Source organism: Toxoplasma gondii, chromosome Ia (assembly GCF_000006565.2).
Source record: "Toxoplasma gondii ME49 chromosome Ia, whole genome shotgun sequence".
Classification (NCBI taxonomy): domain Eukaryota; phylum Apicomplexa; class Conoidasida; order Eucoccidiorida; family Sarcocystidae; genus Toxoplasma; species Toxoplasma gondii.
The window spans coordinates 477,536-498,861 of record NC_031467.1 but is presented as its reverse complement, the minus strand read 5'-3'; the positions used below and the strand labels follow the sequence as shown (position 1 = coordinate 498,861).

General features: G+C 50.9%; 2 protein-coding genes across 2 annotated transcripts; one reads left to right on the top strand and one right to left on the bottom strand.

Moving 5' to 3' along the window:
- Positions 1-87: 87 nt before the first annotated feature.
- Positions 88-6,226, top strand: TGME49_293660 (hypothetical protein). The gene is made up of 5 exons (XM_002370127.2): positions 88-2,827; positions 3,132-4,624; positions 4,986-5,141; positions 5,285-5,461; positions 5,757-6,226. The coding sequence occupies exons 1-5, from the start codon at positions 1,404-1,406 to the stop codon at positions 6,056-6,058; spliced, it is 3,552 nt and encodes a 1,183-aa protein (XP_002370168.2). The 5' UTR covers positions 88-1,403; the 3' UTR covers positions 6,059-6,226.
- Positions 6,227-7,340: 1,114 nt separating this feature from the next.
- TGME49_293650 (hypothetical protein) lies at positions 7,341-11,335 on the bottom strand. The gene is made up of 2 exons (XM_018782202.1): positions 11,230-11,335; positions 7,341-11,175 (listed from the first exon to the last, which is right to left on the bottom strand). Exon 2 carries the CDS (start codon positions 8,339-8,341, stop codon positions 7,997-7,999), a length of 345 nt encoding a protein of 114 aa, XP_018638614.1. The 5' UTR covers positions 8,342-11,175; positions 11,230-11,335; the 3' UTR covers positions 7,341-7,996.
- Positions 11,336-21,326: the final 9,991 nt, after the last annotated feature.

Genomic DNA, 21,326 nt, shown 5'->3' with positions numbered 1-21,326 from the left:
AGAAACGCATGCGAAACAGACATGCGCGCGTTACACTTCGGCGTACCGCGACATTCCAACCCTCTCTGCGTGTGTGTCCTCGTTTTGCATGAGACGGGTTTTTATGTAAACCCTTGAAAAGGACAGAGGGACCATGTTACTTTCAGCAATCGTAACTCCGTGTCAATTCGCCTTGCTCACAGTAGGAGGATAACTGACTACAAGCAACCCCCCTCTCTGTGTTACCCAACAGTGAGAACAGCGGAAATTTCCCGGCGGTCCGCTTATTGTCGAGACATCCATCCTCTCTCCACAGCGTGAATGGTTCTGCAGAGCTTGATCTGTGCGAGTGTAACCTTTGGTGTTCCGGAAGGAAACATCAGTCAGTTGATGATGAATAACTCCTTCCTGGTTAATTTCTTCGTGTTGTGGCCCTGGCTCTGCGTTGTTGAGCCAAACCGTTAACGCCTGTACCTGTGGGACCGGATCCCCACGCTTGGCCCGACAGCAGTTTTGTCCATCTCCGTGAAGTCTATGCATGAATGAGAAAGTGTAAAATTGGTGACCCTGCCCGTTCGCTTACTACCTAGGCAAATGCCATCCAACTGTGTATGTCACCCTGGACATTTGCCATGCTACTACATGGCTCTGTGGAGTACGGTTTGTACGCACCGTTCGTAGAGGGACCTTGTCTCTTTTTGTGCTGTCGCAGAGTGTTGCCACTGTCAGTTGAGAAGCCAGTCCATCACTGTAAGAAGTTCACTTGAAAAACGGGTGCAAATTTACTGTCGCAAGAACCACAGAGTCGGGTTGCCGTTGCGTGGTCACGAAACTCAGAACTGTCAAGTGTCCCCCACGCCTCAGCGAAAAGTTATGATCGTTCGTTTGCAGTGTAACTGCTAACCATATTCTCTGGGTGATTTACTGGATGTTTGCAGTTTAGGTAGAAGGACGCCAGGTCAAAGCAACGATCGATTCCGACCCATGTTGCCCAGCTCTTGTGAGGTCGTGGATGATGTTGAGGAGCTTGATTGTCGTATGATTACGAGTATCCCTGATCCGACGATTCATTCTGCCACAGTTTCCGACTCTGACGGTCAGGATATGAGAAGTGCCACTTACTGTTCAATCGGTAAATGTAGATCCTGTGTGTTCGTCCATCACTGGTCCCTGGGGAAGACGGTTGTCAACCTGCTGCAGATATTAGCGTCCACGTCCCCCACACGATTATCTGAATCGTGACATAGGCCAGCATGGCCCGAATTTTGACGGTCGCTAGATGAAGTTATATTCCTCGGTCACTGTCGTGCGACCTAATGGCAGCATGAGAAGGTGGTGAAGCGTCACCAGGCGCCCAGTGGAGTATTGCTTCAAGGCCTTTTCATCATTATTTCGGCGCAGACGAATTCACACGGGAAAGCGGTATGAAGGGCTCGGGACGTCCAGTGTGCGTCGCATTATGGCAAGCGTTGAGCTGTCGCCACTACTCTGCCAAGTTCATTTACTTCCACGGCACGGCTTCCAAGAAGTTTTTTTCGACGGGGCGGCAGGTCGAATGTGTGGCTAATAGCGATCGTGGCCGGAGGTCCTGCGGTGTCAAGCACCGTCTACTTTACCCGGTCTTCCCGTCAGGTCCAAGTGGCAACCGCATCGTAGTGCTATCGTCTTGTCCGTTCTTTGGTTCTGCCAAAGCTGTTAAAGGAGGCCCAGCAGTACCCCTGGTGCAGGCCACGTCTACCGCTCCGAGTCGCGTTGGTTCGCGAGTACATGGTTTTGTTGAAAATGGAGCAGAACTCAAGGTGGCAGTCAATTCCGTCAGTTCAACATCGTCTGGGAAATTATGTAACACACGATTTCCACGGGCCGTTAAATGGTCCGCTGCGACTCCTGTTTCTGAATCGGTGATCAGGACCAACAATCCGACCTCGGTATGCCGTAGTCAGCGTACTGCATTTGGGAGTCGTGCGGTATTCATCTCCAAACGAAGCCTGGTATCACTGTGTACGAGATTGAACGTGATCGAAATTACCTCATTCGGACGCGCGCAGCAACCCGCAGGTGTCCCGGTATCATGCAGGTGCTTGAGTTTTGGACCTACGGACTCTCCTCGCGATCTCCGAAATGATGGTGGGGCACGGTCAAGTGGCGATGCGTGCGACCATCACGGGGATATCTGGCAACATGGGAAGACTCCGTCGTCGTATTTTGATACGGACGGAGGTGATAAAGCTCATCTGGAAATAGCAGCAACGTCGAGCGCTGAAAGGGAGAAACAGGAAGTCTACATAAATCCGGTGTGTATGCAGATGGACCAGCTCCTGATGCAGAGTGCGACGGCAGAGGAAGTTCTAACTCTTTTAGTAAGCCATCGCGGGGTCCTTTTTTTGCATAATTTGGTAACTGCGCTTGAGCTGCTAGCCGACTTTGCAACCGCTGAAAGCCGAACCCTACGTGTTAGGCGAGAGGGGACCACTAGCAGGTCCGCCGAACTGCAGCGCGGCACCGGCTCACAGCTGCCAAGGGATGACCAGCAAGGCCTCCGTGAAACAACATTTAGAAACCCGCTGTGCATTGTCGGGGGTACGGAGACGGCGAGCGGCAGTTCCGACACACCGTTGAAGAGTCGAGCGACGGGGGCGAGGATTGAAGATCTTCTCCCCCATTTGCAAGCGGGGCAGCCGCTCCCGTCAGGATGGCCTAAACCAGTGTCCACATACGAAAGCGTCACCTCTGGTACACGTAGCAGGAAGGAGCTCGTCACCGTCGAAGCTGTCGCCTCGGAGGACATTGAAGAAGGCAATGTCATGCATGGGCTCGGTGTCGCTGATTGGATAGTTCGAGATGAGAGGTAAGGATCGTTCGTCGGAGAGCTGAGCGATATTGTGGTTAAAGCATGTCACCTGAATAGAGTATCTGTTATACCTGTATGGACGGAAAGCTATCCCTGGAGGTCTGAAGACCAACGCGGACAGCGAAGCAGAATCACGTACGTCGCACGATTATATGGGCTGTCTAGACGCATTCACCGATAAGGATGTGGACGTCCTTCGAGAATTAGCTTAACTGTACCAAAATTCCACATCAAAAGAAACACTCACAACGCAGTTGTCCCTGACGATGCACCACGCTTTCTGCTTCGGACTGTATGGCAGGTACGAGGTGCTGCTGCAAGATCTTCGCTTCCATCGTCGAAATTTATCCTTCGACGCAGCCGCGAAGGTTGTGCTGTCAATGAGAAAGCTCAACCATCGCCATTATCCAGTTTTGTCTGCCATGCTACATCCGCTGGCTCGCCGAGAAATTCCGCTGTCGCCCTCGTACGAGACGTCATCCTCCGACACAGGGGTCCATGGGGGAGAACGGAACGTTACTGGCATCATCTTCGGTACAGCTACTGTCAGTGAGGAATCTTTGGAGGGCCGGAAGAGAACTGAGAAGATACTGCATGAAAGGCTAAATACCTTGTTTCAGTGCGCAGACGTCTATGTCTGGGCTGGATACATCCAACATCCTTTCTTCGATAGGGTTGCCGCGTTATTCTTCTCAGCCCTCCAGCAGATGCCTAGTGCATCGTCAAATGGTGCAGCGCTTTGCACGTCATCTCCCGTGACGTCTACAGCAAACCTGATGCCGGAAGCAAGCCCGAGTCTCCTCGTTCGGGCGCTTCAGATCTTCTCGTCGCTTCGTGTAAACGCGGGCCATGAGGTCTTTACGGCAGCTGCGGAGCGTATTCTGCAGCATATGCCGACCTTGGGGCCAGACCATCTGGTGGCTGTTGCGGCGGCAGTCAGCAAACATGGCGCCTGCACCGTCCTTTTCCCCGCTGCGCGAGACCAGATGCAACCCTCATCACTGCCAAACCAACACTTTGCATCAAGTGACCTGGAACTGCTTGGCAATACAAAGGGTCAAATTATGCCGAAGGAGGCAAACACTAACCGAGCAGTATCAGTTGTGAAGTGGCCACAGAAGTGTGGCGGAGATGATGATTCAGTCCCCGGGGCTTCGCAAGGAAGTAGTGAGTCTGTAGCACTACCTGCTTCCTTGTGCCTTCCTACGCCGTTACTGAGTAGAAATACTACTCAGGAGTGTGACAGACTTCTAAGATCCAGAGTTCGTGCGAGCATGACTAAGGAGGCTGTTGTGTACTTGGACGCGAATTCAGCGACAATCATGCCTCCCCTTCAAAGTATCCCGGATCGTGTCTTGACAGCCGTGGCGTCACAGTTCGAAGTGGCTTCGTCTTCCTTTTCTCTTTCCGCTACTGTCACTCTGCTGACCGCTTTCCAGAGTCGGGGTCTGCATTTTCCTACGTGTATTGCTATTGCTGTCGCCCGCGTCACGCAGCATTTGCGTGTCGCTGCAAATGTTCGCCAACGAGCAGCTTTGACTATCCAGGAAATTGGCCACCTCCTTGAGGCGTGTACGTTCTTCGGGGTCGCAACACCAACACACAATGGTCTCCCTGCCGAAACGCCAGCAGCGGAAGTCGCTTCTGGTGACGTACGGGGTGGCGAGGTTGTGAACAGCAACACAGAGCTGATAGATGCTGCTGCGGCCTATTTGGAGCAACATCTTGATGAAATTTCTGAACGGACTGCCATTCAAGTGACCTTCGCTTTGGCGGCGACAGAAAGGGCAACACGTAGGTGGCATCTATGTTTACATGTCGTCAGGCCCAATGAAGCGACGGTGTCGCAAAAACACGAATGAAGGACAAGCACGCTTTCCGTGACTTCCGGTATCCTTCAGTACCTCATCTGCATCTTCGGCCGTCGGCAGGAAATTGTTCAGTGTATGCAAAAAAGTCCCGTGTGGGTTGGTCCAGGGGATACTGGCACTGTTGCTTAGCCATCGAAGTAGACGCCAAGGTGTAAACAGCCATCGTAGAGGCAGGTGTCGTCATCGAGGGAAATCAACTGGTTTCGCCTGTTGGGTCAGAGGCTGATACATGTTTTATAGTTGCGGTCTTGAGCCATCTTCCTCTGCGCTCTGTCCACTTCCAGGCCGGCACGCGTATCTTCTGTCTTTCACATTTCGCAAAATTGGCAAGGGGACCGAGTGGCAACGACACAAAGTCCGCGTTTTTCAGCTGTGGCTCTCCCATGTGTTACAATTTCCCTGGCTTCACTACAACATGCCTCAACGGTGTGTCTTTGAAGGTACGTTTTGCTTTCGAGCAGTGCCTTGGATACATGTGTCAGATAAATCCAGTGGAGAGGTATTGCTGCGGTTACACCCATGGGATCTTATGAGATCCCTTAACTGCTTAAGGTGCACGTATTGATGTTTGCTCCTGACGCAGGTTTGCGAGCGTGGTGCATGCAGCGTGGAGGATATGGCGCGCCTTTTCCACGTGAAGTCGCCGAGCTCTCACGGATACTGTCATGCTTGGATGTGAAGCATAAGACATTTGTTGAGCTTCCCGGCTCCCCTTATGGCCTCGATATTCTGCTAGAGTCGTCGAATGACAGGCGGAGTGGTACGTTTATTGTCTGCTGGGGCATACGTAACAGAGAGGCTTTACTGCAGTTTTTTAGATATTCGCCGCAGTCCATCCCGAAAAACGACCACGACTCGATCAGCAAACGAACTGGTTGAGGCAACGCCTTATTTCCAGGGTGGTTCGCCACAGCCGCTGTGATGAGTGTTGAAATGGCGGCTCCCCATGCTGCAAGAAAAAATATCAGCGGCTGGGACTTTATTGACATAAGATCAATTTCCTTCGTGCCAAAAATTCGTGCCAAAGGGTGCGTTTCTGTCCTCCTGTTTCGCAGTCATCTTGGTTACGAACGAGTGCGCGCCGAACACGCTAGCACCAGCGGGAGGAAGTACCTTGCAAGCGGTCCACTTGGCACAGGCTGGATACTCTCAGATTTTATTTGTCCATCAGCCAACGTGGAACTTGCTGCGATCCGAGGAGTCCCGAGTACGGTTTGTTCTGCTTCTCCTTCAGCGGCTTTGTCCTGAACGACATTTGGCAGTAAATGACACGACGCTTCGGAGCTCCACGGGAGAGGGCCAGGATACGCGGATGGTGCTTACACGAGACGCAAATTTGCTTTGCGCTGGATCGTGATAGATTTGCTGAGAGTATGGTTGTCCATGCACAAATGAAGGGGTTGTCTGCTTTGGCACTCAGGTGCTCATATCAGACGAGAAATTGAGTATGCAGTCCGTATGTCTCGTGAGTAATTGTGAAAGAAACGTGAGACGTGCATGAGGAACCGTGTTTGTTTTTAGGCACCAACTTGTTAATTCAATTAATAAGGGTCAAAGATGGGCGTCCATGGCGATGTGAGGCTGATCGCCCTTCCAATTACAGAACACGCAACTGCCGATCCTCTTGAGCCCTCATAGGAAAGATGATACCATCTAATGAAATACTGAGTATCCTGGATAGTGATCTAGTAGTCTTTTACCGTATCTAGCTGAAACAGTGCTGCCGCCATCGAAAAATAAATCGGAACAAAGACGTGTCTCTGCGTATGCATGATTCGAAAAGATGGACGTCCACATGGTGTCCAACATAGCGAAGCGTTTTTAAATGTTGGCTAGACCGTGGTGTCACCAGTTGCGCTGCGGTGTACTGCCCCCTCTCGTAGCTCTCTTCTGCAGAAACCTTCACAATCGCTCCACGTATATTTTTCGTAGAAAGGCTGTGTGATTATTCCTGTCACAGCATGATTTTGTGTGCGCTTTGACTCGCGTCTACGCCTGCCGCCCTAGAAGCAGTAGTGTGACATCTCACTGACCGTGTTGTAGCGTCGTAGACTCACCGAGTATTTTGCTTAACCCCCAAAGGGGAAACTCATGTCCAAACGCAACTCAGTACACAGAAGGAAAACGCGAAAATGTACAAAATAGGAGATCTTGCCAAACACGTGACACTTGAAGGTAATGTACCCAGCCGCAATTCCAGTGTCAGGCCTACCGGCAGTTTTCATAGTTGTGGTCCCGTCGAGTCTCCGCTGCACAAACGCCCAAACTGATTCACCACTTCTACTGAATCCTCTTTTCTTGTGCCGTTTGGACTCCCCCAGTTCATCTGTCAACTCCAAACACAACCCCTATAATGTACGTCGCTCCGGTAGTTGTCGGCTATTCTTGTCGTTTGCTGTGCTTCATAGGCACGCGGTTACGCTTTCATGCATGCCAGCTGAAAGTGGAATATTGATGTGCGTGCTAATCACAGGAAACTCACGGTCTCGGCAGTCGCCTCGAAATTGCTCCACAATGCTTTACCTGAATAAATGTCTCCCCCTTTGAAAAAAGTGGACTACTGACTGCCGTTGAGCATGGTGCCAAAAAACGGGAAATTACGAACAAACCAATATTATTTCTGTGTTCAGGAGGGGTGGCGCATGCATTTTGCGACTACCATATATTTGCTTCGCGGCAAAAGTATCAGCGGCAATGCTCGTTCCTCGGTTCCTTCTTTTTCCTGAAAATATCGCAATTTGCTATCCTCGATTTTTTCTTGCATATTTGTCCACTTTATTTCATTCGTTCTTCGTGAGTCGTCGGACCAGACTAAGGTTCTGAAGTGGACAGCTGTCTTGTGCATGTGGCCCCATTGCACAATGGCGTAAGCCTTTGACTGTCTGCTAACAAATGAAATATGCTTGAATGAGGCTAATCAGCATCAGTAAGGGCCTGAATGTTGCCTACACCGATTGGTTCTGTCGAGGATTCTGTCCTGGTCTAGTTCGCGCGAGACCACGAAGGCGGAGGGCAGCTGGAATTTGAGCTACGGTCAGAGTCTTTAGGTTTTTGTCTCAGTTTTTTGCGTTGCAGAGCATTTTTCGCAAAGCAAGAGTAAGGCATACCGTTTGAGCATGTATTTTCTGGCGAATTGCATATGCATAAATGAGGACCAAGACCGCTGCCTCCCACCAAGCATGGCTGAACCAGCTAGGGTTCCCAAGTCGTCAACATTCATCATTGTAATGTTTCTCGTTCTTTCATGGATTTGTTTTCTCTGGACTGAAGGCCCGCTCGCTTCGATCTTCTTTGATCAACAAAAGTGATGGAAGACGGTCTCATCTCTCAGGAAAATGCCGTCCCATCCCGTGGACTCCTCATCGGCCATGAGTGCCACAGGAGCCCACGTTGCACGCACGTCGATGAGGATGAAGCCGATGCCGTTACGATTGAGCCTCTGAACACTCACTCCTACCTGCACGCCCTTCGGACTGTACGTTCGCAGTTGGCTGAACAGAGGATGCCAGGATGTTTGGCACACATACCAGAGTCGTATGCGCGACACGGTCTTGTGGCTGGACTGACGCAGGACGATGAATCCAGGGAAGAGGGATATGGTTCCGATGTCTTCGATCACCTTCAAGATGACGCGCGTCATTCCTCAACACTACAGGGATCACCTTTTCACGAAGCTGAAGAACGACACCTCAATTTGCGGAATAAAAGGACGTGCAGCGATGGGGCGACCCACAGCACAACCCCTTCATGGGAGAAGCCTCAGCAACAACATAAGCACCCCTTGTTACCTGATGGCAGAACATACGCGGACATGCCCCTTGCACATGCTGGCGGCAAGCATGACGCTAACTCAGATCCGTTGGCCAGACTTACCAAGCGAAGGGAAGAGCTCCTCTTAATGCATTCTCGACGATTCACAAAGGAGCAACGGAAGGGAAAATGGAAGACAAGGGAGCAGGACACGTGCGATGATGTGCATTGATTAGAACAGAGTTTTCGACTTACTCCATCTCTTCAATTGTCGTCTGCGAGAAAAAGGTATCAGCTTCATTGTTATTTAAAACGTTCATGATCCGCATTACATTGGTAACAGAAACTGTGGACATTAGGCGCCGCGATTCACAGACTCCTGCCTTTTTTCGCATGGCTGACCGGTGTAACGGAAACGAAAACTGGAAGACATATTCATATATCAGCGGGTCTCGGGGGTGGCAAGGACATTGGAGCAAGTGACATACCTTCAAAAAGAGTGCCTGTCTTGCTAATAGAAACACTTAAATCGAGGACGCGACAAGCCTTTCAGCTTGATGACGAGTACAGTTCTCATTTAGGGGGCAATGGTGGGAGGCCACCCAATGTACTGGCTTGGAAAATTATGGTACAAGGTGTCAGCCGATGTTTCCTTACAAGTACCCAGAAGCTGGAGCATCGAAGGCCAAATGTACCGGTCGGTTTTCATTCGTTGTTTCCTTGTCCCCCTCACTACTGCATCCTACCTTCCCCCTCCAGTCAAAAAATCCGCCCTCTAATTGCTTCCTTACTGCTGTTGAGACGGTACCGCCACACAGGCAGAAATATAAAAAACTGTCAAAGCCAAGGTCATCTAGAATATGCCCGCTATCACTATGTCTACAGAAACTAAGGTACCACATGTCAGAGATGCCAAATCGACAAGAGTGAAGAGTACACTTTCGCCGCGACTTCTACCACAACCCGTAGCTTCGCACTGAACTCGATGCGCTTCTTCTGCCATGTATAGACATTTCATATCTGGATCGACTTCAAGATCACAATCCTCTGACCCTTGTAATACCACAAAATAAACTGACCAATCATTCCTGCCTCGGACTGTCGGAGAAAGGTGCAAGGTTTACATCTGGATGGAGAGTCCATTTACTAGAAGAGATTTGCACAAGCAACGTGGAGCGTCCTCTCCGTAGGGATCCTTCCGCGAAAAAACACTTCAACACCAGAGTCAGTGCATTCAGCGCTTCACGCATTACTGTCCATCGTCAGCAGCTAGACTCTGCAACTAACTAATTGCCCGTACTGTGGCACTATCATTGTGCGATAGATCCTATTTGATACCGGCTGCTTAGAGTATCCCCTGCGGAAGTTATAATATTCTAACTAAAATCGGATTTAATCATGCTTCGCCGTCATGGCTTTTTGAATCTACCTCAAATTCTACGAATTGAAAAAACAATAGAACATCACTGTGAATCGGTCTCGATTAGGGACTTGTCTCCCTGCGCTTCTGCTTACCCCTCTTGCTCGGTGCATGCGACAAAACACAGGTTCAGCTAGATTCAGTGAACCCTCGGATCAGACAACTTGGCCGCCATGTGTGAACAGAGCGAGCTGTGCTTTATTCCAGTTATATGGCCACTTCGATCATCCGTTACAACCCATCTATGCAAAACAAGGCATAATACTGCATAGAAACCTTGTCGTCTGGGAGGATCCGTGGAGTAGTGAAGGTAGTCCACAAATGCTTCCTTCCAATCACCCGTTCCCTCCTCACGTACAAAGTTTATAGCTATCATGTAGGAAGAAGATACTTTTTTGGTTTTACAACCCGGAATGACACACGTTTAAGAACTCAGTACCATTGATTAATTCATGTTGCAGCACATCTGATGAACTGGCCCTCCCTACCCAGACACTCCCGCCTTTGCTGCGAAATTTCGCAAAATCCTTCCGATGGGAATAACAAATACAGGGCATATATCTACGGCCAACGCATAAGACCTGCTGAAAATAACTGTTTCTCCGCTCATTGTTCACTGAGGCTAAACAGGGAAACAGAGTTGGCAGGGCGACTGGAACGAGAGTGCACCCTGTGTATTCTTGGACTTAACAGTGTATGTTGTCACATAAGTCACACGAGAAAAACGTTAAGCTCAGTAGTCGCTGCAGAACGAGTCTTTTTCTATATCTCAGGCGTTGTAAACTTTCATGTTCAATCCTGAACCTTTATTCATGCATGTGTAGTTAACATGATGTGGAAGGGTGTTGTGGCTTGTCTTCTAACATGCTTCCTTACCCCAATAGCTCTGTTCCGTATACGCGTGTCCTCTCCCTCCAGGAGAACGGAATCGCACAACGTGACCTTTCATTCGAGCCAACGTGGTTGAGGGAACCACTTTACAAAGGGTTAACACGTCCAGGGGCATCATACAAAGGAGAATGTCGATAGAGCGACGTCAGAACACCGACAGGTCCACCCATAGAAGCTAGCGAACTATTTTGCAGGCGTATCTTTCTTTATAACTTCGCGTGGAGCTGGATCTATCGAATGGGTTCCGTTTAATGGAGAATGTGCACCGCTAACGGGCCATCCTCTTGTAGACCCAGTGACGCTCACCGCATCTAGAAGCATAGCAGGTTTCATGGCATCCTCGTTATCATTTTATAGAAAAAATGGTTTACGAGGGACTCACTCGAAAACAAGCCTAAATATCACACGGTCGACTGCTTGCGTATGGAGTGACATGCGAATATCTGGCGATGAGCGCGCTGACTCACCGGTATTCACATTAGAGGGCGGCATGTAATGGGACGCGAACGTCGCTGAAAGTTCTGGATTACCGAGTATGGCCATGCGATGATTCCTTTGTAACCGAGTATCTAGGTAGATATTAGGATATCAGCGCATCTCTAGAGTTTGCTCGGTTGCTCCGGAGTATTCGCTCAAACGTCGTCGCTATTCATTCGTGTGTAGCGACCCCTCAGAACCGCCCACTCCTTGAGCCTTTCGGATTTTCTCGATGCATCGATATGCACGGCTAAGGTCTAGACCGGCCACCTCGTAAGGGCACTTCAGTCTACTGTGTCTTATTCATTTCTTTTTCAAGGAAGTACTTCACCTCCTGGATTATCATAGGGTATACCCTAAAATGGCAGCCTGTCAAGAGGACTGCAAGCCACCTGTCGTTAGGCGGAAGTTATTCACAGAAAGAATGACCGTTTTAATTCACCGCGCCATGTGTTTCGGTAGTCATTACCCGAAATGCTGTACTAGGGAACACTGTAAAACCCCCAGGATGGTTGCCCACTAAATCCAAGCCGTGCTAATCACTGTCGACCATTATCTTCAGAAAAATCTTCTCTCAACAGGCGTCCCACCTTGGCATCTATTTGAGAAGTCGGACGTTTGTTCGCATGCCACTGGCATTCGCCTCGCCGTTCGTCGGTTGTCCTAGTACGGGGCACTGTTTGACTCCCGCGGTGTAACCGACAAGACTTCAGCATTCGGCTATTAGATCGCTGGCAGCCCAGCAAAAGGAATTCGATGAAATATACGCGCGGTCAACACCTCTCATTCTGCATTTCACAAGTGACTAACCACGAACGCGGCCTGATGATGAAACGGACGAGACGTAACCCGGTAACCTCCGTGGGACCTTTGTCAATAACAGAGTCACCAGTTTCAGTCAAAAAGGTCGGTGAAAAACTCGTTCGCGCAGCCGGATCAAATACGCGGCTTTCTCGTTTCAACAGACAACCACTCTATTGCGGCACCAGTGAAAAACCCCGTGGTCCCTCACACTGCAGAAGCCTGAGATGCTACGCAGAATGGGCGGGAAATTTGAAAACAACGCGTACCCATTCTTGCAGGCATCTTTAAATCATTGCCCTTGCAGCTACGACACATCGTCGCTTGGTATGACTCGCCGTGCCCGAATGTCTCCGTCTTTGACTTCTGTTCAGTTGGACGGTTCCGGCAGCAGTTTCGCTTTGGAGCCTTTAGCGGTATTATTTCGCGCTAATAACACCACAATCACACGCGTCAGTGCGAGCAATAGAGCAGCGTCTTTGACGGCAGGCAGTGTCGCTATAGAGGCGGGTCATGGCTTTCTTGTCGTACCACACACAACGACGATATCATCGTCTCCGCCCCCATGGACGAGAACACTTCAGCGGAAGCTCAGCTCCGCCCGACCTGGGGAAGGCGTGCGTCGCAAAAACACGTGCGCCCTGGAAAACCGTCGTACGCGACCGAGTTAGCAAAAAAAGCCATGACCGTGCCATACCTGGATTGCCCGCCTGGGTCGCACAGCCCCTAAATAATGAAAACCTGGAACTTTCCGTCAGCGGCTGGTGATGGCGGCGTGTCAAAACCTGTCGAAGTCCAACTCTATTCTTGTTCGGATGGAAGCTCTCCCAGACCTCGAAGGAAAACAAGAAAAGCCCACGGTGCTTCCCCGTTTCTTGGAGTGTGTGCGTGTGAAAGGTAGTGGACTATTTCGAACGCCACCGGAAATCTCATCGCTCGATTTCGCCTCCTGCTACAGAGGTTCGAATGTACTTTTTACGACAAACAAGATACCTACCAGCCTTTGTGCGATCGCCGTAGGAGGCGAAACACGGACACTTGCTCGGTAACACACCTTCAAGCAACGCGGGCGGCGGTTGGACGCTCTCGCCTCTCGTAGTCTGCGGGTCACCCCGAGCCGCCACCACGGAAGTGCCTCCCGTATCGACTATACGAGAAGAGCCTTCGCATTGAGCACACAGGACTACTGCGGTAACTGCCTGGCGAGAAGCTCACGAGCGCAGGAAGACTACTTCTGAAGTTTGCGACGTCGGCTTGGCTGGTGATGTACGGGACGCAAAACATACGCGCCAGGTTCTGAGGGAAAAGGGGGTCGTTTATATCAGCCACGAATAGAGAACGTCCGCCGCCTGCGCAAACATACTAAGGTCGTGACAAACGCTCCAGCGAGGTTCTGCCTGGATGGCATGATAACGATGTTCCGCTCGGTGGGTGCACACGATGAAAACTGCGGACAAACGTGTCACAGCGGTAAGGTTTTCTGACAAACCATACTGATGACCGGCACCAGAACGGAGCTCTCTTGAATACGCTCGGCAGCTGTCCCATGTCAATTCAGACGACATGCAGATCGGGACGGCACTCCTCGTGCACCAGTCTGTGAAAGCGATCGTTTGACCTAGCCTCATGTCAGCGGGTGTGGGCTCTCTGTGGCAAGCAGGAGGAGTGTCGGCTGCTACCGCGGCCTCGTCAGATAAGCGGGACGGCGTTTAATGTAGTCTTGCGTGTTCTCCGCTGTATTCTAGGAAGCGCGTGCAGAAGTGGAGTGAAAGGAGCAACACTAACGCGCCGGGGCGCCGCTGTCTCTAGATACTATCGCGGTGACGCTTGTTCTCACGGGGATCCAGATACTGTACCATCAGGCTCCTCGTCGAAGTGTGTCAGCAAACGCGCCAAGCGACGGAAGCCTGACGTTGTTGGACTTGTGTCTCACATGGTGACTGGCACAACGTTCTGAGGCGGGAGCAGCCTCGCCTTTCCTAGAGTGATGGCAACGGCCTTTTTTTCACGTTGAGCTCTTTGTGAGCTAAAAGATCGCTGAAAGTACGTCCGCCAGCTACCAGCTGCTCCCTTTTTGCGCACGTCTCGATGCATGTGGTGTAAGGAAGCACCAGCGACTCTTGTGACTGTGGCCTTCCTTTCATGAACTTGCAAATACTCGAGTTGGCCGGTGTCTGTTCCCGCAAGTCGTTGACTGTCGTGCACCGCCGGGCGCAATCGACATGACGACGGCTAGGGTGTTTCATCGAAAATCAGTGTTTTCGCTGACCGACCCCGCCCCCAATTAGGGGTGTCTCAGCTACAAACCGACTAGCTCTTCAGAACTGCCCGCCTCTTCGGAATCGTGGAACAACCGACGGGCCGAGCTTGTCACTCCTGGTGTACGAGAGCCTCGTGACCGACCAGCAGCGAAACAAGAACGGTCGAGCGATAGTCCGGTAACGATCCAACGGAAAAAAGTTAGGTTGATAGAGTCGGTGAGGACGGTGGCTCCGGCATGTGCACAGGGTAACTCGGCCTTTGTGTGATGGTCACGCAGCGCTGCGCGTGTCACTGCCGAGGGTCAATCGCACCGGTGCATTCTAACCGATTCGGAGCCCGATTGATGCTGCAGAGGACGTTCTCGCCCGGAGCTCGTGCCCTCCAGTTGGATGTTCGCGCATTGGGGAAGCGGCGCGCTTTCCAGTTCGCGAGAATCGTAAGACTTTCGTTGCTAGCACGTCTCGTGTAATGCGTTGCTACAACCGAACTGTCGTATTTTCGTTTTCACACAGTCTCTTGTCGGGTAAGTCAGGCAAGTTCTTTAGGGTTCCTCGCCAATAACATCCAGGTCCGCGCTCCGGCGCGGGCGTCGCTTCCGAGCACATGAGTGAAACGCAGAGCTTCAATAGTCTTCTCTGTAAGAAAAAACTCTACTCGAGCTCGCTAGCTATTGTGAACAACTCGGCTGTTGCTCACAGTATCGAGCGAAAAAGCTCGGCGGGGCTAGTTCCAGTTGCCGCAGTGCTCCTGTTGCCTGTGGAACGTCCCGGCGTTTCGCGACACGGTTGGCAATCGGGGGAACGAGCGATTGAAGTGGAAAACGAAGGTCCAAGCGAGCACAGGGAATTGGCCTGGGGTCGCGCCATTATGTCATTCCCATCGACACTTTCGCAGCAGTCTCGTGACCCAGGTCCACGCCGTTTTTCCCTGTGGCAGAGAATCTCACCAGAATGCGCGGCAGACCGGCCGCCGCCACCGTGATGCGAGTGATCGTTGTGGGATAGCGGCTCTAATCTCCAAACTGCGTTCTGATACCCTCATTGGCGCTGAAGCAAAGCCGGCTTCTCTCGGCAGTGAGTGAGGGATGCGCGGAAGGAGGCATGCTTTCTCAAGCCTTCGCCCCATGCTTCCGTGTCCTCGTGGAACCCGGACTTGGTGCACTGCCAGCTCTGAATATCAAAACTGGTGAAATGTGGTTGAGAGTACCAGAAACCCGGCAGGCTCGGGCGTCAGGTCCGTGAGAGAGCAGCCGCCGCGGCATGACTTCGTCCGTCAGTCGTGTTATTGCCATGCACCGCGTTTCTCTACCAATGTCCATGTTCCGTTTTTCGGTCTCTGTCCCGCTTTTTCGGTACCCCATGCGAAAGGTCACTTCGGCTGAGCCGGGTAAAAAGTTGAAAAACGCAGCTGACGGTAACCCATGTCCTGTCACTTTGTGACCAGACTTTACCTGAGCACAGTCTGAGAACTACGATTCTTCGAACAGCCGCCGCGTAACTTGGAGACGTCCCCTGTTCGTTCCCGGACTGGATAACGCCGACCAAAATCTCGACTGACATCTGACGCAGCTGCTGCGCATTCGCGTGTCGCACCACAAGGTCGCAACATCGACGCGGGCGTTTGAGGACAAAAATGACTTATTTAGGTCTTCGGGTACTTCACCGACTTCTTGTGATCCGGAGAAGAAGTGTAGGGGTCAAACGGTCAAAACTGGATCGGCGCCTGTGGCCAATTGGTTTTATGTGTTTTACTGACGAGACCCTCCTCGAACGCGAAGGCATCTACACGAAGCAACATATCCAGATAAAACTAAAAGATGAAAACGAGAGCCAACCGCGTCTTTGGGCACATAAACATCTACGCTTTATATGAGGGGAATGACGATGGTCATCGATGCCCTCAAAACCTGACACCATCTAGCCAATTGCTCCACTCCGTCCAACAGCGGTGATTCCCCTTCCCTTGCTCTGGGTCGCACTTGATGGACAGCTTCCAAGTTTTTCTAACTGAATGATGGTACTCTCGCAACGGTGGACGACAACAAGCGGCAAAAACACTTCGGCGCTGAAAGGCTATGGGGGTCCAGATGGTTGTTTACGGGGACTTGGGATCAAGAATGTACGGTTGCAGCCGCTACCGATCATCAAGCACAAACACTCGCACGAGGCGTGTGAGGCGCAAGTCCCTCTGTCCGCGTTAATTTCTGATATTTCGCAGTTTTCAATATATACGTCCTCATCGGTGTGATTCTACCGACAAACAGGGCTCACTGGAACCTACTACTCGAGCATCCAGGATGGGAGCATTTCTCCGCGACAAACATGGTGTGCGGTCTTTGTCAGGTTCATGCAACGTTCAAGCCGCCCATTTGAAACAGACATGCCACCCGTATTTTAATCCTCTATTGCAGTTTCTGGTGGCTCGAGTCTGTGGACGGTGGCTTCTGCAGCGGAGCTGGGCGTTTCTTCTCTCGACGATACCTCACGACTCTTTTTTCAGAGCTGCTTACAATTTACAGGGGTACTAGAGCCGTGGACGTTACTCCGAATGAGTTGGGCTGTAAGGCGCACCTGCATCTTCTGAAAAAAGTGGAACCTGGTCGTGTCACCGATCTGCCTGTTTGTCAAAGCAGTCCTCGGCGGATATTCTCGGATACGTGAAAATTCCTCAGCCTAAGTAACAGTTTTCTGGTTCGCTGTATCTGCCCTTTTATATGTGAATCAAAGGGCGAGTTGAGAATCTGCTTTCTTCCCATGTTTTCGTTCCCGAATACTACCTCGTCGCAGCAGGGAACTTGCAAGTCTAATGTGCGCCGGTGAATAGGTCGGTCCACGGTGTTGTGTTGTTGGTCATTTCCGACAATATCTGTCTACAGCCTTCCGTTTACACGGAAACGGAATTGAGTACAAATATTTGATCATTCCTCTGATCGCCCTTACCTCCGGAATGCTAGCGGCATAAGGTATCACCGCGAAGAGAGAGTGCAGCATGGCCTCTAGATGTCTTCTCTGCGTCATCACTACCCTTTCGCTCGGGAAACGCCTTGCATTTTTGTTGTTCTTGAGGACGCGGCCTCTTCAGACAAATGCCTTGCAGGCACTACCTTCGAGCATCAGATGTGTCGTTTAATGGTGGTATTCGTCTCCGCTTGACCCGCCTCGAAGGCGAAGGGCTTCGGAGCGCTGTAGCTGTGATCGCAGCCTTGAGGTAAGAGCAATCCTCTCATTTCGCAATGCCTTGGAGAAATCTTTCTCTTCCAGTATTTTGCGGTGGTGGCAGCTTTTTCCTCGCAATAGATACGAAAGTAAGGTATACAGAAGGCAGCAGAAGTGTATTGTTCCACAAAGAGAGATGAGATTGAAGAAACCGCTTATCCGAATCCTCAACGTACTCCCGCTGGAGTAACTGAGTTGTCGTATAAGGAGTACATTTTCGTTTTGTCTCACCAGTGGACATGCAGGTGCAAACAGGAATACCAAGGATAGTCTGGAGCCTATCGTGAGCGATACTGCGGTTCGAGGAGGCTGCAGCGTCATTTATCCTCTACCATGACATTTTTCCGGAGTCAGCAGACTCTAGGATGTCACCTCATTGGTGTAGCACCGTTGAGCCAGAGACGTCACGGTTCGACGGAGTCAACGGGCTCCGTCCTTCTTTCTAGGTGGCCACGCCTTAAAGGTGCATCAGAGACCCTCTTGTAGACAAGTCAAGTCTGTCGATCGCTTATTCGTCTCTGCATGACCCAGCGAAGCATCGATGCACACGTGGATAGCTCATAATTTCACTGACACAAATAAGAAGCAAATATGTGGCTGGAATTGTGAAAAAGGCCAAACGATGGTCTAGTCAGTGCGGTGCCATGCTCACTTCAGCTTGAACGCGGTTAGTCATTCCCTTGCGTCAGAATATCTAGTCAACGAACGATGGCCGACAGCTGTCGATGATTAACAAAGCGTATAAATAACACATGTAGGGCAAGGCCGTAAGGCGGCGCGGACGTCCAGGGTTTGAACATATGGTTACGCCGGTGATCACGCAAACTGTCGTACCTCCGATAACATGGCATTATTCTGAGTTCGAAGGAGTCAGGGGCAGAAGCAATTAATAGGCTTCCAGCCATTAATGTAGCATGACGCAATTTCCAGGTGCATCGAAACGACGGGACTGCCGCCGCTGTAATATTAGTGTCGATAATATTTCCCCCGGATGTCACCAAGTGGCTTCTAGTCGACGGCCAACAGAATGAACCAGTAAATGGGAGGAATGTGAGGAACCACCTCATATTCAATAAGAAACCGTCCCCAAGGTGTTGTCTCTTGTCCTTACCAACGGCGGTCCTTCTCTCATCGAGTCTAAAGCGTAGGAGAACTTGATGAGAACATGGAGGACCGCCATTTGTGAACGAGGCTCTTTTGTGTAAAGGCACGTGACACACGGGGTACGGGGAACTGCTGCAATCGCCTCAACACAGAAGCTCGGCACCCTCCCACCAGCACACAGGCGTTGCGATGTACAGAAGAAGCGCGGAGGAACAAGAGTTGTGACTCCCTTCGCAAGCGGAATGGCACGTTATTAAGGAAGCAGACACCTGCTAAGCACTGGTGGGCATTAGCTTGCATCTCCAATTCTAGTGCTGGAAACGTAAATCATGGATGAGTCAGGACGCGGAAAAGCGTCCACCAAGTTGAGCGGATACCGGATTTCTCACCGCTTGGGCCAGGGCTTCAAACATTTGACACCAGGAGGATGATGCCCAACGGGAAGAGACAGACTAACTGTAAAACCATATTGCAACTGTGTGCCAGCAGTGGCTGTCGGCGGAGGGTGGAGAACAGTTTTCAATTTCGTGCTGCTGTTGTTGCAGACGACAAGAAGCGGTCGACATCGCAAAGCCGGCACGGATTCCGCACGCATGCAGTTCTCTTTTGTACAACAAAAATAAGAAAGAAGAGTAAGCCATCGCGGCGAAACATCGCGGAGTTCGACGTCGTGTCTCACTAGCATTCCAACCCAGCAGAAATTTCGAAAAAATCATATGACTCTATTTCGGCCATTCAAGGCATATCTATGAGATGTCCGTTTTTGTTTTCGTCCGTGTGTGTCGAATGTGGAAGGACAAGCTACTTCAGGTGGCTCCCTTGGTCCTTCCAACGTTCTTGTCGAGTCGGTTGCTCGTCAGATGCAATGGTCTTTTGCGCTCCTCGTTTCGCTTCATCCATTTGCGGGGCGGGGTTGGCAAAGGGCATTAGCAGCGATGTGTGCAACCTCTAAAAATGATGGGAACCTCTGCGGAAATCCTGCACTGAGTGACGTGCTTGGAGGAGGCCTCTTCACCCGTTTAAGACGGAGGTAAAGTATTACGCATGCAGCTGTCTTCCACGAAGTAATATCTAATCAGACAGGTACTTCAGGATCGCGAAATATCTTGAGGTTTTGTCACGCGGCGGCGGCATATGAGGGAACTGATTTCTTTGGAACGAGCAAAGGACGCGGGGGCGTCGTGCATGCAGCTCACCCCAAATGGTACCTTACCTCGTAGAGTTATGATGCATAGCCCCAACACTGGTAGTGGCGCAGATTGTAACTCCCGTGGTTTCGCGCCCGACAAGATGACTGTTGCGACATCGAGAGACTTCGCGTTTGGCGACGCATCAAAAGCAGGCACGTTGAGAGTCCCCGCTCAGCCTGCACACTGGCGCCTGTCACTGAGCCATCGCGCATTCGATTTGGGGGAAACCATAAGGAGGAACCTCATGTGAAAGTGGAAAGCGGCAGAAGCAATGTTTTGACGCGTCCCCATACAAAAACGTTTCTCCTTGGAGCAGCTACTTTGAGGTGGAATTAGCACCTGCTAACAGACAAGCAAATTAATCGATGTACAACTGATCGAGGAACCTTCGCATCATACATTTGTGGTTACTTTATGATTTTTTTTATCAATCATCAATCAAGATATCTGGTTTCATGAACTCTATATCCGCAACTCTTACTGTAGTAATCTTTAGCCGCCGACGAGAAGAAGTACTCTGAACGTTTCCTTACGACGAACACGTGCAATAGGTGATCCCTCAAATGCTGCTGCAATTCTCGAGTTTATGTAAATGCGTGTGTCTTTGTGGAGAGCAATAATAACCTGAATTTGAGGGAGCAGTCATCCGGTAATGCCATAGTACTATCGACACACCGATGCACAGGGGAAGAAAAAAAGACCCGGCGTGTGCCGCCATTTAGTCTCCCTACGTGTGACTGTCCCCCCCACTGCGTTACGAAAACTCGGACAATTGTCTGCATCATGTGCACTGCTGTATCCAACGCCTGAACGCCAGACATTTATCTTTCATTACCAAGCCAAAGCTTGTGGTTTTGTTTCTATCGATCCGGGGCTCCGCCGCTGCGGATACTGTCGTTCCTCGCTGGTAATCGGTAGCCAGGTGCCGCCTGCCGCGGGCACCACGCTGCCGCGTGTCCCCTCTAATAATGACGAAAGAATTGGAAGATCGCCTAACATAGGGGCCTTTCTCGAATGGTTCCTCCACGACATATAAGGGGTATATGCCGCGTCATAAAGTGGTTTTCTCGGGGCACGCATTATCGCGGAAGTTGACCGAGGGAGATGGTGTGACACGTACACTCAAACGGCCGATTCGCGTCTCGTGGTAGGGTGGTGCTGTCCGTTCCCCGCGAACAAAAGGAACTGACAACAAGGAAGCATGGAATGAAGACGAACTCTGATGAAAAGTACCTAGCAGTCTGCCCTGCCTGCGCCACTAAAAAGACTTTACGAATGTGGAGACAATGACGGGAAACTCCTTTTCCTCAGTATGCATCTGACACCTTCCTACCGCACACTCATGTTTCTGCCTATACAGTCGCCGGTCTGGTTTCTCAGAAGCCGCAAATTCGATATCCAGAGCCAACATCCCTGTGGAACTCGATATCTCACGGAGAGACATGTCAGCCGAAAGGTCAGGCTAGCACGGCTGCAGTTACGAGCAGCCGACTTCTCGTTGCCAAGCGGGGAAGA

Excerpts from the sequence above, each read along its gene's own strand:
- TGME49_293660 (XM_002370127.2), top strand. The coding sequence starts at position 1,404 with ATGAAGGGCTCGGGACGTCCAGTGTGCGTCGCATTATGGCAAGCGTTG. Across the intron at positions 2,828-3,131 it reads TGGATAGTTCGAGATGAGAG|GTACGAGGTGCTGCTGCAAG; the intron begins GTAAGGATCGTT and ends ACTGTATGGCAG. Across the intron at positions 5,462-5,756 it reads GTCGAATGACAGGCGGAGTG|TCATCTTGGTTACGAACGAG; the intron begins GTACGTTTATTG and ends CCTGTTTCGCAG.
- TGME49_293650 (XM_018782202.1), bottom strand. The coding sequence starts at position 8,341 with ATGACGCGCGTCATCTTGAAGGTGATCGAAGACATCGGAACCATATCC.